Source organism: Argopecten irradians, chromosome 10 (assembly GCF_041381155.1).
Source record: "Argopecten irradians isolate NY chromosome 10, Ai_NY, whole genome shotgun sequence".
Lineage (NCBI taxonomy): Eukaryota > Metazoa > Mollusca > Bivalvia > Pectinida > Pectinidae > Argopecten > Argopecten irradians.
This window is the reverse complement of record NC_091143.1, coordinates 4,894,779-4,911,783: the sequence shown is the minus strand read 5'-3', so window position 1 is coordinate 4,911,783 and position 17,005 is coordinate 4,894,779. Positions and strand designations below refer to the sequence as shown.

The 17,005-nt window shown below is 49.5% G+C and overlaps 1 protein-coding gene across 1 annotated transcript; it reads right to left on the bottom strand.

Annotated features, from left to right (window-relative positions):
- Positions 1-3,172: 3,172 nt before the first annotated feature.
- Positions 3,173-7,879, bottom strand: LOC138332955 (BTB/POZ domain-containing protein KCTD7-like). The gene is made up of 2 exons (XM_069281018.1): positions 7,740-7,879; positions 3,173-4,843 (listed from the first exon to the last, which is right to left on the bottom strand). The coding sequence occupies exons 1-2, from the start codon at positions 7,758-7,760 to the stop codon at positions 4,103-4,105; spliced, it is 762 nt and encodes a 253-aa protein (XP_069137119.1). The 5' UTR covers positions 7,761-7,879; the 3' UTR covers positions 3,173-4,102.
- Positions 7,880-17,005: the final 9,126 nt, after the last annotated feature.

Here is a 17,005-nt window from a genome sequence, read left to right as displayed (position 1 = left end):
CCCCCCCCCCCCCCCCCCCCCCCCCCCCCCCCCCCCCCCCCCCCCCCCCCCCCCCCCCCCCCCCCCCCCCCCCCCCCCCCCCCCCCCCCCCCCCCCCCCCCCCCCCCCCCCCCCCCCCCCCCCCCCCCCCCCCCCCCAACCCCCCCCCCCCCCCCCCCCCCCCCCCCCCCCCCCCCCCCCCCCCCCCCCCCCCCCCCCCCCCCCCCCCCCCCCCCCCCCCCCCCCCCCCCCCCCCCCCCCCCCCCCCCCCCCCCCCCCCCCCCCCCCCCCCCCCCCCCCCCCCCCCCCCCCCCCCCCCCCCCCCCCCCCCCCCCCCCCCCCCCCCCCCCCCCCCCCCCCCCCCCCCCCCCCCCCCCCCCCCCCCCCCCCCCCCCCCCCCCCCCCCCCCCCCCCCCCCCCCCCCCCCCCCCCCCCCCCCCCCCCCCCCCCCCCCCCCCCCCCCCCCCCCCCCCCCCCCCCCCCCCCCCCCCCCCCCCCCCCCCCCCCCCCCCCCCCCCCCCCCCCCCCCCCCCCCCCCCCCCCCCCCCCCCCCCCCCCCCCCCCCCCCCCCCCCCCCCCCCCCCCCCCCCCCCCCCCCCCCCCCCCCCCCCCCCCCCCCCCCCCCCCCCCCCCCCCCCCCCCCCCCCCCCCCCCCCCCCCCCCCCCCCCCCCCCCCCCCCCCCCCCCCCCCCCCCCCCCCCCCCCCCCCCCCCCCCCCCCCCCCCCCCCCCCCCCCCCCCCCCCCCCCCCCCCCCCCCCCCCCCCCCCCCCCCCCCCCCCCCCCCCCCCCCCCCCCCCCCCCCCCCCCCCCCCCCCCCCCCCCCCCCCCCCCCCCCCCCCCCCCCCCCCCCCCCCCCCCCCCCCCCCCCCCCCCCCCCCCCCCCCCCCCCCCCCCCCCCCCCCCCCCCCCCCCCCCCCCCCCCCCCCCCCCCCCCCCCCCCCCCCCCCCCCCCCCCCCCCCCCCCCCCCCCCCCCCCCCCCCCCCCCCCCCCCCCCCCCCCCCCCCCCCCCCCCCCCCCCCCCCCCCCCCCCCCCCCCCCCCCCCCCCCCCCCCCCCCCCCCCCCCCCCCCCCCCCCCCCCCCCCCCCCCCCCCCCCCCCCCCCCCCCCCCCCCCCCCCCCCCCCCCCCCCCCCCCCCCCCCCCCCCCCCCCCCCCCCCCCCCCCCCCCCCCCCCCCCCCCCCCCCCCCCCCCCCCCCCCCCCCCCCCCCCCCCCCCCCCCCCCCCCCCCCCCCCCCCCCCCCCCCCCCCCCCCCCCCCCCCCCCCCCCCCCCCCCCCCCCCCCCCCCCCCCCCCCCCCCCCCCCCCCCCCCCCCCCCCCCCCCCCCCCCCCCCCCCCCCCCCCCCCCCCCCCCCCCCCCCCCCCCCCCCCCCCCCCCCCCCCCCCCCCCCCCCCCCCCCCCCCCCCCCCCCCCCCCCCCCCCCCCCCCCCCCCCCCCCCCCCCCCCCCCCCCCCCCCCCCCCCCCCCCCCCCCCCCCCCCCCCCCCCCCCCCCCCCCCCCCCCCCCCCCCCCCCCCCCCCCCCCCCCCCCCCCCCCCCCCCCCCCCCCCCCCCCCCCCCCCCCCCCCCCCCCCCCCCCCCCCCCCCCCCCCCCCCCCCCCCCCCCCCCCCCCCCCCCCCCCCCCCCCCCCCCCCCCCCCCCCCCCCCCCCCCCCCCCCCCCCCCCCCCCCCCCCCCCCCCCCCCCCCCCCCCCCCCCCCCCCCCCCCCCCCCCCCCCCCCCCCCCCCCCCCCCCCCCCCCCCCCCCCCCCCCCCCCCCCCCCCCCCCCCCCCCCCCCCCCCCCCCCCCCCCCCCCCCCCCCCCCCCCCCCCCCCCCCCCCCCCCCCCCCCCCCCCCCCCCCCCCCCCCCCCCCCCCCCCCCCCCCCCCCCCCCCCCCCCCCCCCCCCCCCCCCCCCCCCCCCCCCCCCCCCCCCCCCCCCCCCCCCCCCCCCCCCCCCCCCCCCCCCCCCCCCCCCCCCCCCCCCCCCCCCCCCCCCCCCCCCCCCCCCCCCCCCCCCCCCCCCCCCCCCCCCCCCCCCCCCCCCCCCCCCCCCCCCCCCCCCCCCCCCCCCCCCCCCCCCCCCCCCCCCCCCCCCCCCCCCCCCCCCCCCCCCCCCCCCCCCCCCCCCCCCCCCCCCCCCCCCCCCCCCCCCCCCCCCCCCCCCCCCCCCCCCCCCCCCCCCCCCCCCCCCCCCCCCCCCCCCCCCCCCCCCCCCCCCCCCCCCCCCCCCCCCCCCCCCCCCCCCCCCCCCCCCCCCCCCCCCCCCCCCCCCCCCCCCCCCCCCCCCCCCCCCCCCCCCCCCCCCCCCCCCCCCCCCCCCCCCCCCCCCCCCCCCCCCCCCCCCCCCCCCCCCCCCCCCCCCCCCCCCCCCCCCCCCCCCCCCCCCCCCCCCCCCCCCCCCCCCCCCCCCCCCCCCCCCCCCCCCCCCCCCCCCCCCCCCCCCCCCCCCCCCCCACCCCCCCCCCCCCCCCCCCCCCCCCCCCCCCTAGGTTAATAAAGCCCCCCCCCCCCCCCCCCCCCCCCCCCCCCCCCCCCCCCCCCCCCCCCCCCCCCCCCCCCCCCCCCCCCCCCCCCCCCCCCCCCCCCCCCCCCCCCCCCCCCCCCCCCCCCCCCCCCCCCCCCCCCCCCCCCCCCCCCCCCCCCCCCCCCCCCCCCCCCCCCCCCCCCCCCCCCCCCCCCCCCCCCCCCCCCCCCCCCCCCCCCCCCCCCCCCCCCCCCCCCCCCCCCCCCCCCCCCCCCCCCCCCCCCCCCCCCCCCCCCCCCCCCCCCCCCCCCCCCCCCCCCCCCCCCCCCCCCCCCCCCCCCCCCCCCCCCCCCCCCCCCCCCCCCCCCCCCCCCCCCCCCCCCCCCCCCCCCCCCTCCCCCCCCCCCCAAGCTGCCCCCCCCCCCCCCCCCCCCCCCCCCCCCCCCCCCCCCCCCCCCCCCCCCCCCCATCCCCCCCCCCCCCAACCCCCCACCCCCGTACAAGCTGCTTAGTTTGTAGGTTAATAAAAAGCTTTCCCACCCCCAGGAAAAAGGCATGAAACAATAATGCATAGACAAATTAGAACCAGCTGATTGAAAACTGAACAAGGATATATAAACAAAATTAAACATTCACTCGCCTAATTCATCAATTTGAAAATGTAATATATGAATTCTTGGCATACAAAGGTATATTTGGGAAAGGCGGTCATAAACTTTTTCTAATGAATTACTTGACCATCTTACATGAATCTTGACACATTTTTATTGATATTGGAAATTGTACATTGATAAAAGATCTCTAAATTTAAATTTTAAAGAACCGGTATGAATTCAATTGTAAAATGTATTCTGTTTTTGAATATTACAGAGTTATCTGCCCATATGAGTAGGCATTCATTGTGACCTCATGTATTTACATGCATAACTTCATACTTTACAGAGCAAACAAAGTGGGTTTAGCTCACAAAATAATGATGTCACAAAATGTCACAAAGGATACCTACATGGAAGGGAGTTAACTCTGTAAAAAGCAAAGATTGAAATGCTGAAATCAGACAATAGGATACCATGTCTGTTTATAATTCTTACATGTAAAACATACATAGACTGGACACATTGTAAATGCATAATGAAATGATAGTTTGTAAATATAGGAAGATTTTTAAAAATTTAAATATTGATAGATTTTCAATAACAATAAAAGAATTTCATCAACTTCATACAAAAGTGTATAGTTGTTAAAACTGTTCATGAATAAAATGATATATTTTTTATAAGAGTTGCACAATATTGTACCAGGCATGTAAAACTAAAACTGAGCACATGTTAAATATAACATATTAATGATACTTTTTCTAAACAACATGAACAGTTATTAAGCAGTAACAATAATCAATTTTAAACTAAAGGATTTTTAACCTGTATATAAATCATAGTATCAGTTTGTAATTTGATCCTTCACAAAGATGTATTAGCACAAAACAAAGTGCATGGTCAGAACTGATTTCTAACAGATTTACTCCAAAATAAGTACTCAAGGGGAGATCTAAATTTCATATACTTCACTAACACTTTTAGCTTGATGTAAGTTTTTTGTTTTCGAGGTGCTACATGTAAAAGAAACAAAATATCCCAGCACATGGCACAATAAAATGCCACAAAATTCTCATCGCCTTTACATTTTCCACCAATGAAATGTGATTTGAAACATCGGGTAACAACAGTTTTCTACGAGGAGCTGACCAGGTGTTCCGGGTAGTTTTTCACACATGTAGTTACACTGTCCTAGCGATTCATGGGTCACAACGAATCCTCGCTCTTTGAGGTCAAAGGTTATACAGTTCATAACATCTTTCTCCGGAGTTGGAATATTCCAGGGACCTAAAGATACATCGGCTGGCCTGTTTTCTTTGTTCTTAGGTTTATAAGAACAAACATGATTTTTATCAAAGTTTGGCAATTTTGTTTTTTTCTGTTTGGCAAATAATGCTATGTAAATTTCTGAACTAGTATCAACAACCTTCTTGTTTGAATCTGTAACTGCATCCAAAATTTTCACCAGTACGTCTTGATAGCCTGATAATTGTGTCCGATATGCATCACGTTGTATTTTGGAAAGCATACTGGGATAGCGTTCCAGTTCTTCTGTGAGGCCATGGAGTCCGAAGTAGACAGCGTCTCTATATACCGACTGGACTTGTGGGGCTGGGGGGAGCTCACCATATCGGAGATAGTTCAACACATAAGCGAATGTATCGCCATCAGCGTCGATAAAATACCGGCCATTCTTGTCTTTCTTGACATCATAGTTACCACTAAACATAGCAGCCAGCATTGTACCTTCAGACTTGGTCAATGTTAGGAGGCTGGTGGTAAAATGTCTCCCTCCCACATTTAGTTCTATCACCGACGGAAACTGAAAAAGAAAGTTTGAAACAAAATGAAAATAGATCGACCACTTTAGATCAAAGATTATTTGAATATGGAATATAGAGATACCAAGTGATGTATGAAAGACATACATGTCCCCATGTATCAAATCATGACGGGACATAAGTAACACTAAATGGCCCCTTCATGACGGGACATAAGTAACATTATATGGCCCCTTCATGATGGGACATCAGTAACACTATATGGCCCCTTCATGACGGGACATAAGTAACAATATATGGCCCCTTCATTACAGACATAAGTAACACTATATGGCCCCTGCATGATGGGACATAAGTAACACTTTATGGCCCCTTTATGATGGGACATAAATATATAAAGTAACATTTTATGCCCCCTTCATGACGGGACATAAGTAACACTATATGTCCTTCATAAGTAACACTATATGGCCCCTTTATGACGGGACATAAGTAACACTATATGGCCCCTTCATGATTGGACATAAATATATAAAGTAACACTATATGCCCCCTTCATGATGGGACATAAGTAACACTATATGGCCCCTTCATGATGGGACATAAGTAACACTATATGGCCCATAAGTAACACTATATGCCCCCTTTATGACGGGACATAAGTAACACTATATGTCCTTCATAAGTAACACTATATGGCCCCTTTATGACGGGACATAAGTAACACTATATGGCCCCTTCATGATTGGACATAAATATATAAAGTAACACTATATGCCCCCTTCATGATGGGACATAAGTAACACTATATGGCCCCTTCATGATGGGACATAAGTAACACTATATGTCCTTCATAAGTAACACTATATGGCCCCTTCATGACAGGACATAAGTAAGTAACACTATATGCCCCCTTCATGATGGGACATAAGTAACACTATATGGCCCCTTCATGGCGGGACATAAGTAAGTAACACTATATGCCCCCTTCATGATGGGACATAAGTAACACTATATGGCCCCTTTATGACGGGACATAAGTAACACTATATGGCCCCTTCATGACAGGACATAAGTAAGTAACACTATATGCCCCCTTCATGATGGGACATAAGTAACACTAAATGGCCCCTTCATGATGGGACATAAGTAACACTATATGGCCCCTTTATGACGGGACATAAGTAACACTATATGGCCCCTTCATGATGGGACATAAATATATAAAGCAACACTATATCCCTTCATGATGGGACATAAGTAACACTATATGGCCCCTTCATGATGGGACATAAGTAACACTATATGTCCTTCATGATGGGACATAAGTAACACTATATGGCCCCTTCATGACAGGACATAAGTAAGTAACACTATATGGCCCCTTCATGACGGGACATAAGTAACACTATATGGCCCCTTCATGGCGGGACATAAGTAAGTAACACTATATGCCCCCTTCATGATGGGACATAAGTAACACTAAATGGCCCCTTCATTACAGACATAAGTAACACTATATGGCCCCTTCATGGCGGGACATAAGTAAGTAACACTATATGGCCCCTTCATGGGGGACATAAGTAAGTAACACTATATGCCCCCTTCATGATGGGACATAAGTAACACTATATGGCCCCTTCATTACAGACATAAGTAACATTATATGCCCCCTTCATGACGGGACATATGTAACACTATATGCCCCCTTCATGATGGGACATATGTAACACTATATGGCCCCTTCATGATGGGACATATGTAACACTATATGGCCCCTTCATGATGGGACATAAGTAACATTATATGGCCCCTACATGATGGGACCTGCATAATATTTCAGAGACACCATTTCTACCAACTTCCAGTACTCAATAATTGCTGGACGGTTGGTCCAGACCGGATTAAAAAATAGGCGGTCGGAGTCAAATTTTGTCGGACATGTCATCTGACCGGCAAATTTCGCGATGTCTGTTTTGTGTTGTAAAGACCGGTCACCCTAGATGACTCCTAATTACCAACACTCGTCCAACAGGTATCAGTCCGCCTAGGTGAGATGGGTACCAAATCTAGGTCACTGTGACTTGTAATATATATCTTTTACATCAAATTATTAAACCTTGTCCCTCCTGACACTGGAATTCTATACTAGGCTAGGTACTAGAATCCTGTAGGTGAGACAATGTGTTGCATAACAAAATAGAACAATTTGAACAAATGTAACAGTGACCTATATCTTGACCTTTGACCTCAATTTAAGGAAATAAATATACAGATGCGCTAGTATGTTTATCTCCTAGATATATGTAATGCACTGAATTTTCATGCTTTGTAACAGTACATGCAGATCTAGTCATTTGTAGCTATACTGTACATGTAGTGTAATCAGACTGAGAAGCAACTAATATGAAATTCTTATAAATGCTATTTCATCTTGTTGATATTTATCAGTAAATATCATTGCCAGTGAAGTAGGCCTAAACCTGTGAGTTGATCGGGGTTAACAACAACACTGTAATCCTATATATAGGACAATCCTGTACAGGTCATTTTGTAGTGTAAGTGTCATGGCCCCGGGCTGTATCACACAGCCCTACAATGTAACTAGCGTTAGGACTGCTTTGGAAGATATAGTACATACATTACACGTGACAAAGATATATTATTTGCTTTTTAAAGATGCAAAAATAAAATTTGTTGGATAATTGTTATTGCATTGACGGCACCACATGGTCTATAGGCCTATATAGATCTACTTTAAACTCAGAAAGTGGCAAACGCCTACTGACGTTATCCAACTTGCAAGCTAGGCCAGGCATATATTAGCTAATTAACTTTTTCCGATTGTAGATCTAGTTAAATTCTGTACTTACCTTTAAGATTTTAAATTACTTAGAAAGATCCCATACATAAAGTGCATGAATTATATATACAAACCTTCTCCGATTCCTCTGTCATACTCTCGCTACGTTTACACACGCAAGGCTACGTTTGTTTACAAACACATTCAGTGTTTGGTGCGCATGTGCGATGACACGGTTTGGTGTTAAAGTTGATAAGACTGCCGCAGTTATTCCCCTTGAACTGTCCACTGAGACCTATACTTTTTCATCATAACAAGTTTTTACACAAATTAATGTAATTGCGCAAATATTTAGTCAATACAAATATAATGCTTTTGTTTCTTTTATGTACGCACACAACATCTATATACCTATTTGGATTTAGTTAAAATATCATAAATAAAAAAAAAAAATAAAACAAGAGGCCCAAGAGGCCTTGACCACAGGGACCTGGCACGAATTTTTTTAACCAATAGTATACATATATATATTATAGTATCAAGCTTGATACTATAATATATATATGTATACTGTTAGTTTAAAAAAGTCGCGCCAGGTCCCTGTGACCTTGACGGTCACCTGAGTGCTGCTACAGAAAGCCGAGCATTGCAAAACTCGTTTAAATCTATAAAAATCATTTACGAATCAAAATAAACTTTAAAGTTGAACTTTCGTATTAGAATTTTTATTTTTTGTTTTTCATTTTGATAGTTAGTGTATTATGTTACCAAACCTTATGCTTAAAATTCCAATTTGCTTTGCTAACGTTAAACAACAAAACCAAACTAGAAGTCAGTCACTGGCAGTGATTTTATAAATTTCACTTTTTAATCTGTGGAGATTATTTGGTTCCATCAAACCTGTGAATTCAGAAGAAGATTTTTGAAACAATAGCTATTTTGAACCATTTTGGCCCCGCCCCTCTGGTCCCTGGGGGTCAGCCAGGATCAATATGGATATGGTGTTAAAATGCTAGTTCAGGCTAATAATTCTAACCCAGTTTGACTCATTTCCTATTAAAACTAAGCAAATAATGTTCATAAATGTGTTTTTCCTATATAGACTATAGTAAATTTGACCCCCTCCCCAGGGGAAAATCTGAGATCCCAGGGCCATGAAATTCACAATTTTGGTAAAGGGCCTTAAGACCATCCAATCTATGAAGAGTATTTGGTTCCATCAAATCTGTGAAGTTTCAGCCTATTTGACCCTATTTGGCCCCACTCCTCTGGTCCCTGGGGGTCGGCCAGGACCAATATGGATATGACGATAAAATGCTATCTCAGGCTAATAATTCTAACCCAGTTTGACTAATTTCCTATGAAAAATAAGCAGATAACATTCATAAATGTGTTTTTCCTATATAAACTATAGTAAACTTGACCCCCTCCACAGGGGGAAACATGAGACCCCAGGGTAATATCATTCACAATTTTTTGTAAAGGACCTTAAGACCTTTCCATCTATGAAGAGTATTTGATTCTACCAGTTCCAGAAGTTCAGAAGAAGATTTTTGAAGTTTTAGCTTATTTGAACACTTTTGGCCCCACCCCTTAGGCCCCTGGGAGTCAGTCATGGGAAATTTGTTAATATGATTCAATGGCTATTTCATAGGGATAATTCTGACAACATTTGACAATTTCCTTTTACAAATGACCAAATAATGCTCAAAATTGTGTTTTCCCTATATAAACTATAGTAAACTTAACCCCCTCCCCAAGGCGAAACCTGAGACCACAGGGTCATATAATTCACAATTTTTGTTAAGGACCTTTAGACCTTTCTATCTGTGAAGAGTATTTGATTCCATCACATCTGTGAGTGGAGAAGAAGATTTTTGAAATTATAGTCAATTTTACCCCTTTTGGCCCCTCCCATAGCCCCCAGGGGGGTTGGGACCTTATAATTCACAATTTTGATTGGCCTTATGCCTTAGAAGGTTTGTGCAAAATTGAATTGAATTTGCTTCAGCGGTTTTTGAGAAGAAGTCGAAAATGTAAATTGTTTACGGACATACGACGGACGACGCACGACGACGGACAAAAGGCGATTAGAATAGGTCACTTGAGACTTCGTCTCAGGTGACCTAATAAAAACCAACGTTTGTTATTGTGTGACTAAGCTTATGACATACATGTACGTTAGATTTAGATATATTGATCTAAGGTTTCTATGTGATTCCATTTTGAATTAAAAAAAAATACTTACAAAATGTATGAGAACATATTTCAGCATAAAATACCGTATCTTAATGGCCTACCTTTCCGAAACGACTTTTGATTGTAAATATGGAAATGTAAAACGAGATTGATAGAGGAGATTTGTGAAAAATGGAGCCACAATCCGAAAAAGTACTATTTTATTGACACTAAAAAAATACCAAATATAACCCTCAATCAAACAGCACACGATGAAGAAGTACGAATACGAACTCCCATAGGAATAACCACAGCGGTACATTCAACACAAGTGCATGCAGAACCAACTAAGGGAAAACAACCTCCTAGACCTTATCTTCACAACAATCGTTCCAAGAATATCAGACCACCCTCAGACTCTGCAGATAACAGCATAAACCATACACAACACACAAGATGCACTTGAATTACAAGAAATAGACGCAGCAGGTAGGTGGTAGGAAGTGTGGAAGTTTCGATTTATTTGTATGTTGACCATGGCCATGGTGAAGTATGAGTGTATATATGAGCGAGTGATATTATAGAATGTTAAATACTTTAATTATCTGTGAATGCTTATTGTTTTGTAATGAATTGTCGTGTATGTGCACGTGGCTACCGGAAGGGCCACATATCTATATATATTCTACTTTCACTTTCAGTTCTATCCTTTGTTTCTATCGATTGTTTCTAAACTATCCTTTCATTGGACCGGGAAACTATAAAAGAGCGTGTCTCCTTCTCTTTCGACCGTCTGTAGAAGCTTTCCTGCCTGAGCAGACTCACTCTTCTCTCTCTCTCTCTCTCTCTCTCTCTCGTTGTTGTCTCTATGTGTAGAGTGTGTGTTCGTTGTCGGGAGTAGCTATGTTGCACGTGCAATGTTGTAGTTTGCCATACGCTGTATGAGCGGGGCTTTGTGTCATGTATATATATTATTCGTCTTTCTACATGTTTGTATATAATAAATATCATTCGAATGTATTTCTGTTGTTCGTTGTAATTGCTTCACGGAACCCCAAATAGAACCTGGGTAGACGAGGTCACTCCTCCTACAGGAAGAGTGGTTAAAAATATTCTAAAAATGGAAGGTCCGCAATAGCAAAAGACACAACTAGGGTAGTTGTCTGATATATTCCGAAAGTTTCATGGAGCTGCGTTAAATGGTTTTGGAGTTATAGCCCGGAAACAACAGAAAACATTAATTTTGTATTTTTAAATAAGTTTCCATGGCAACGAAAAAAAATCCCAAAATAAAAGGTCTGCTATACCAAAAAGCACAACTAGGACACTAGTCTGACATATTCAGAAAGTTTTATGGAGCTGCGTTACATAGTTTTGGAGTTTTAGTCCGGAAAGAAAAGGAAATACAAATTTAGTATTTTTAGGTTATCTGACCTGAAGGGTCAGGATGACCTATACTCATCGTGCTTCGTCCGTCGTCGTGCGCCGTGCGTAAACTTTTACATTTAAAACGCTACTCCTCCTTAACTCTTGAGTGGATTACTTCCATATTTGGTATGAAACATCACTGGGGAAGGACAATCATATTTTATATAAATCAGCGTGGTCCGACCCCTAGGGTATGAGGGGTGGGGCCCAAAAAAGGGCAAATTTTCTTATTTTAGCTTTAAAATCCTACTCCTCCTTCATCCTTGAATGAATTTCATCCATATTTGACGTGAAACATCATTGGAGAAGGACAATCATTTTGTTTATAAATGAGCCTGGTCCGACTCCTTGGGGCTGAAGGGTGGGGCCCCTAAATGACATATTTTCTTAATTTTAGCTTTAAAATCCTACTCCTCCTTCATCCTTTGGTGGATTTCATTCATACTTGGTATGAAAAAGCATTGGGGAAGGACAATCATATTTTATATAAAGGAGTTAGGTATGACCCCTGGGGGCAGAGGGGTAAGGCTCCAAAAGGGGAAATTTTCTTAATTTTAGCTTTAAAATCCTATTCAGACTCCGATCCCAATGAAAATTTGTCTATAGGGGTTTTAAGGGATGCCGAACAACATGTAAACATTTTCGTAAAGATTTTGGTATTCCAAGATGGCCGCTGGGCCAACATCCTGTTTTTTAAATTAGAATATAAGGGTTATTAAGAGATGCAGATCAATATGATAAAATATTTGAAAGATTGTCGCTGGCCCAACTTCCTGTTTTCAAATTTTCGTCTGCAATTCATTGAATATAGAATTATCTCAAAATTTCTTCCAAGATGTTTATACACTGTGCAACTGCATTCTTGATTTGTTGCAGGTGGTGATTGGGAAGGGGAGGGAGAGGGCCGTTTGGGGGATTATGTAATGGTGTCTATTACAATGAGTTCTTGTTTTAGCTTTAAAATTCTACTTCTCCTTTACCCTTTAGTGGATTTCATCCATATTTTGTGTAAAACATCATAGGGGAAGAATATCATATATTGCATAAACGAGTTAGGTCCGACCCCTTGGGACAGAGGAGCGGGGCTCAGAAGGAGGAACTTTGATGAAATTTGGCTTCAAAAGGCTACTCCTCCTTAACCCTTGAGTGGATTAATGCATCAATATTTTGTGTGAAACATCACTGAGGAAGAGGAAGGAAAATCATATTTGTTGATATAAACTAGTTAGTTCTGACCCTAGAGACAGAGGGGCGGGGCTCAGAAGGGGGAACTTTAGTTTAGTTTAGTTTAGGACAATCATATTTTATAAACGACCGAGGTAAGTCCCATGGGGATAGAACGGCGGGGTCCAAAATAGGAGCTTTGCTGAAATTTGGCTTTAAAATCTGACTCCTCCTTAATCCTTTATGGGTTACAACCATATATGGATGAATTAAGGGCTACCAAGTTTGTTCAACAAATGACCTTTACCTATTACAGAAACTTACATATTCAACTAAGGAATTCCTTGTATTGTTTATATTAATTGTTAACCACTACTTTATACTGTGACTTTGTTGTTTTGTGCCATGAGTCAGTTGACCGTTAAGGCCCATGAGCCTCTTGTTTACTAAGTTTCCATGGTAACGGAAAAAATCCCAAAAATGAAATGTCCGCAATAGCAAAATGCACAACTAGGGCAATTGTCTAATTTATACTGAAAGTTTCAAGGTGCTGCTTTTAACGGTTTTTGTGTTATCGCCCGGAAAAGAGTCTCAGACGGATGGACAGAGCTCAATTTAATATCCCTCGCAAATGCGTTTCAAAAACACACATACACACACAACGCAGAGCAGCACGCTACACACCCCACTCCCTAAATCCCATACCATACTTAATCTTATAAGTTAAACTATAAACTAAAATAAGGAAATATCCTGCACCTTCACTGTACATAATTTAACTTTTTCTATAAGAAGAAGAAGATTGTCACTGACAATACCCATTATCAACACAAAAGCCACCCAAAAGGTACCTGTATGGGAAAGCATACTGGACAAACTTACATACAGACCAATTCCAAAAAGAGACCAAAATGCAAGAACTATAAGACAATTTTAAAACAGCGCTAAATGATAACATTAACAGATTCATACGATCTAAGACCAAACGCTGAAAAACAGTAATATCTGGATAAATCACTACACAAAAACGGTTAAAACTTAAACCACGATTATACATAAAGGTGAGAAAAACAAATAAGTTGGACAACTATATAGTTACAGACATGTACCAAAAGAATGCAAGCGACAAGCTCGGAAATCAGAGTGGATTTACATCAACCAATCTATAATAAAAGGCCTAAATACATCAAATCGAAGAGGCAAGACAACATCGGTGTTTCACCACTCAAACACAAAGGTACACTTACATCTGACAGCGGAGGCAAGGCCGAAATTTTGTTAAATCAATTCAAATCCGTGTTCACTAAAGAAGATTAAGGACACACCATGCCATCAACAACCAAAACAATAAAATCTCATATTGGAAATGAAACGATGAGAACAGACGGTCTTACCAAGCTATTACGCAAAGTGAATCCAGCAAAAGCATCTGGACCCGACAACATCCCAAACAGAATACTAAAATACAAAGTTTCACCCGGACTATCAGCAATATTTCTAAATACCGTACTAAATCCCAACGGACTGGTTGTGTGCAAACATTACAGCTCCTTTTAAAAAAGGGAGAACGACATGCAGCAGAGAATTATAGACCAGTATCATTAACATCGGTACCATGCAAGCTGCTAGAGCACATTATATGTAATTACATGCTAAACCATCTAAAGCATTACGACATATCAACATCACTCAACCATGGATTTCGTTTCCTTAATTAAGGAACAGTACTCGGACCCTTACTGTTTCTTTGTCACATCAATGGTCTGCATGTTCAAAGGTACGACCCTATGCAGATGACTGTATCTTATGCCAAGAAATATTAAAAAATACAAAGACCAAAAATTATTACAAGATGACCTTCACAATCTCGAACAATAGGCGAACAATGAAAGAGTGAAAAATGCAAACAAGTACTACATCATACAAAGACTGGAAGTCGGATTCATTACCAACAACTACAAGAATGGGAAGGAAGGATGCGTCACAGGAATGCTAAAGGATCTACAACTACCATCACTAAAGACCAGATGTGGAAAACAGAGAGTAACCTTCCTATATAAAGTGGTGGATGGGATGCTACCATCACTACAGACCAGATGTGGACAACAGAGAGTGACCTTCCTATATAAAGTGGTGGAGGGGATGCTACCATCACTACAGACCAGATGTGGACAACAGAGAGTGACCTTCCTATATAAAGTGATGGAGGGGATGCTACCATCACTACAGACCAGACGTGGACAACAGAGAGTGACCTTCCTATATAAAGTGATGGAGGGGATGCTACCATCACTACAGACCAGACGTGGACAACAGAGAGTGACCTTCCTATATAAAGTGGTGGAGGGGATGCTACCATCACTACAGACCAGACGTGGACAACAGAGAGTGACCTTCCTATATAAAGTGGTGGAGGGGATGCTACCATCACTACAGACCAGACGTGAACAAGAGCGAGTGACCTTCCTATATAAAGTGGTGGAGGGGATGCTACCATCACTACAGACCAGACGTGGACAAGAGAGAGTGACCTTCCTATATAAAGTGGTGGAGGGGATGCTACCATCACTACAGACCAGACGTGAACAAGAGAGAGTGACCTTCCTATATAAAGTGGTGGAGGGGATGCTACCATTACTACAGACCAGACGTGAACAAGAGAGAGTGACCTTCCTATATAAAGTGGTGGAGGGGATGCTACCATTACTACAGACCAGACGTGAACAAAAGCGAGTGACCTTCCTATATAAAGTGGTGGAGGGGATGCTACCATCACTACAGACCAGACGTGAACAAAAGCGAGTGACCTTCCTATATAAAGTGGTGGAGGGGATGCTACCATCACTACAGACCAGACGTGACACAAGAGGACAGAGAGTGACCAAGACAAAGGTCCTATATAAAGTGGATGGAGGGGATGCTACCTTCACTACAGACCAGACGTGAACAAAAGCGAGTGACCTTCCTATATAAGGTGATGGAGGGGATGCTACCATCACTACAGACCAGATGTGGACAACAGAGAGTGACCTTCCTATATAAAGTGATGGAGGGGATGCTACCATCACTACAGACCAGACGTGAACAAAAGCGAGTGACCTTCCTATATAAGGTGATGGAGGGGATGCTACCTTCACTACAGACCAGATGCGGACAACAGAGAGTGACCTTCCTATATAAAGTGATGGAGGGGATGCTACCATCACTACAGACCAGATGTGGACAACAGAGAGTGACCTTCCTATATAAAGTGATGGAGGGGATGCTACCATCACTACAGACCAGATGTGAACAACAGAGAGTGACCTTCCTATATAAGGTGATGGAGGGGATGCTACCATCACTACAGACCAGACGTGGACAACAGAGAGTGACCTTCCTATATAAAGTGATGGAGGGGATGCTACCATCATACTACAGACCAGACCAGAGGAGTGACGTGAGGGGATGCAATCACTACAGACCAGACGGACAAGAGAGTGACCTTCCTATATAAAGTGATGGAGGGGATGCTACCATCACTACAGACCAGACGCGTGGACAACAGAGAGTGACCTTCCTATATAAAGTGATGGAGGGGATGCTACCATCACTACAGACCAGACGCGGACAACAGAGAGTGACCTTCCTATATAAAGTGATGGAGGGGATGCTACCATCACTACAGACCAGACGTGGACAACAGAGAGTGACCTTCCTATATAAAGTGGTGGAGGGGATGCTACCATTACTACAGACCAGACGTGGACAACAGAGAGTGACCTTCCTATATAAAGTGGTGGAGGGGATGCTACCATCACTACAGACCAGACGTGAACAAGAGCGAGTGACCTTCCTATATAAGGTGATGGAGGGGATGCTACCATCACTACAGACCAGACGTGGACAACAACAGAGAGTGACCTTCCTATATAAAGTGGTGGAGGGGATGCTACCATCACTACAGACCAGACGTGGACAACAGAGAGTGACCTTCCTATATAAAGTGGTGGAGGGGATGCTACCATCACTACAGACCAGACGTGGACAACAGAGAGTGACCTTCCTATATAAAGTGGTGGAGGGGATGCTACCATTACTACAGACCAGACGTGGACAACAGAGAGTGACCTTCCTTATATAAAGTGGTGGAGGGGATGCTACCATTACTACAGACCAGACGTGAACAAGAGCGAGTGACCTTCCTATATAAGGTGATGGAGGGGATGCTACCTTCACTACAGACCAGACGTGGACAACAGAGAGTGACCTTCCTATATAAAGTGGTGGAGGGGATGCTACCATTACTACAGACCAGACGTGAACAAGAGAGAGTGACCTTCCTATATAAAGTGATGGAGGGGATGCTACCATCACTACAGACCAGACGTGAACAAGAGAGAGTGACCTTCCTATATAAAGTGATGGAGGGGATGCTACCATCACTACAGACCAGACGTGGACAACAGAGAGTGACCTTCCTATATAAAGTGGTGGAGGGGATGCTACCATCACTACAGACCAGACGTGACAAGAGAGAGTGACCTTCCTATATAAAGTGGTGGAGGGGATGCTACCATCACTACAGACCAGACGTGAACAAGAGAGAGTGACCTTCCTATATAAAGTGATGGAGGGGATGCTACCATCA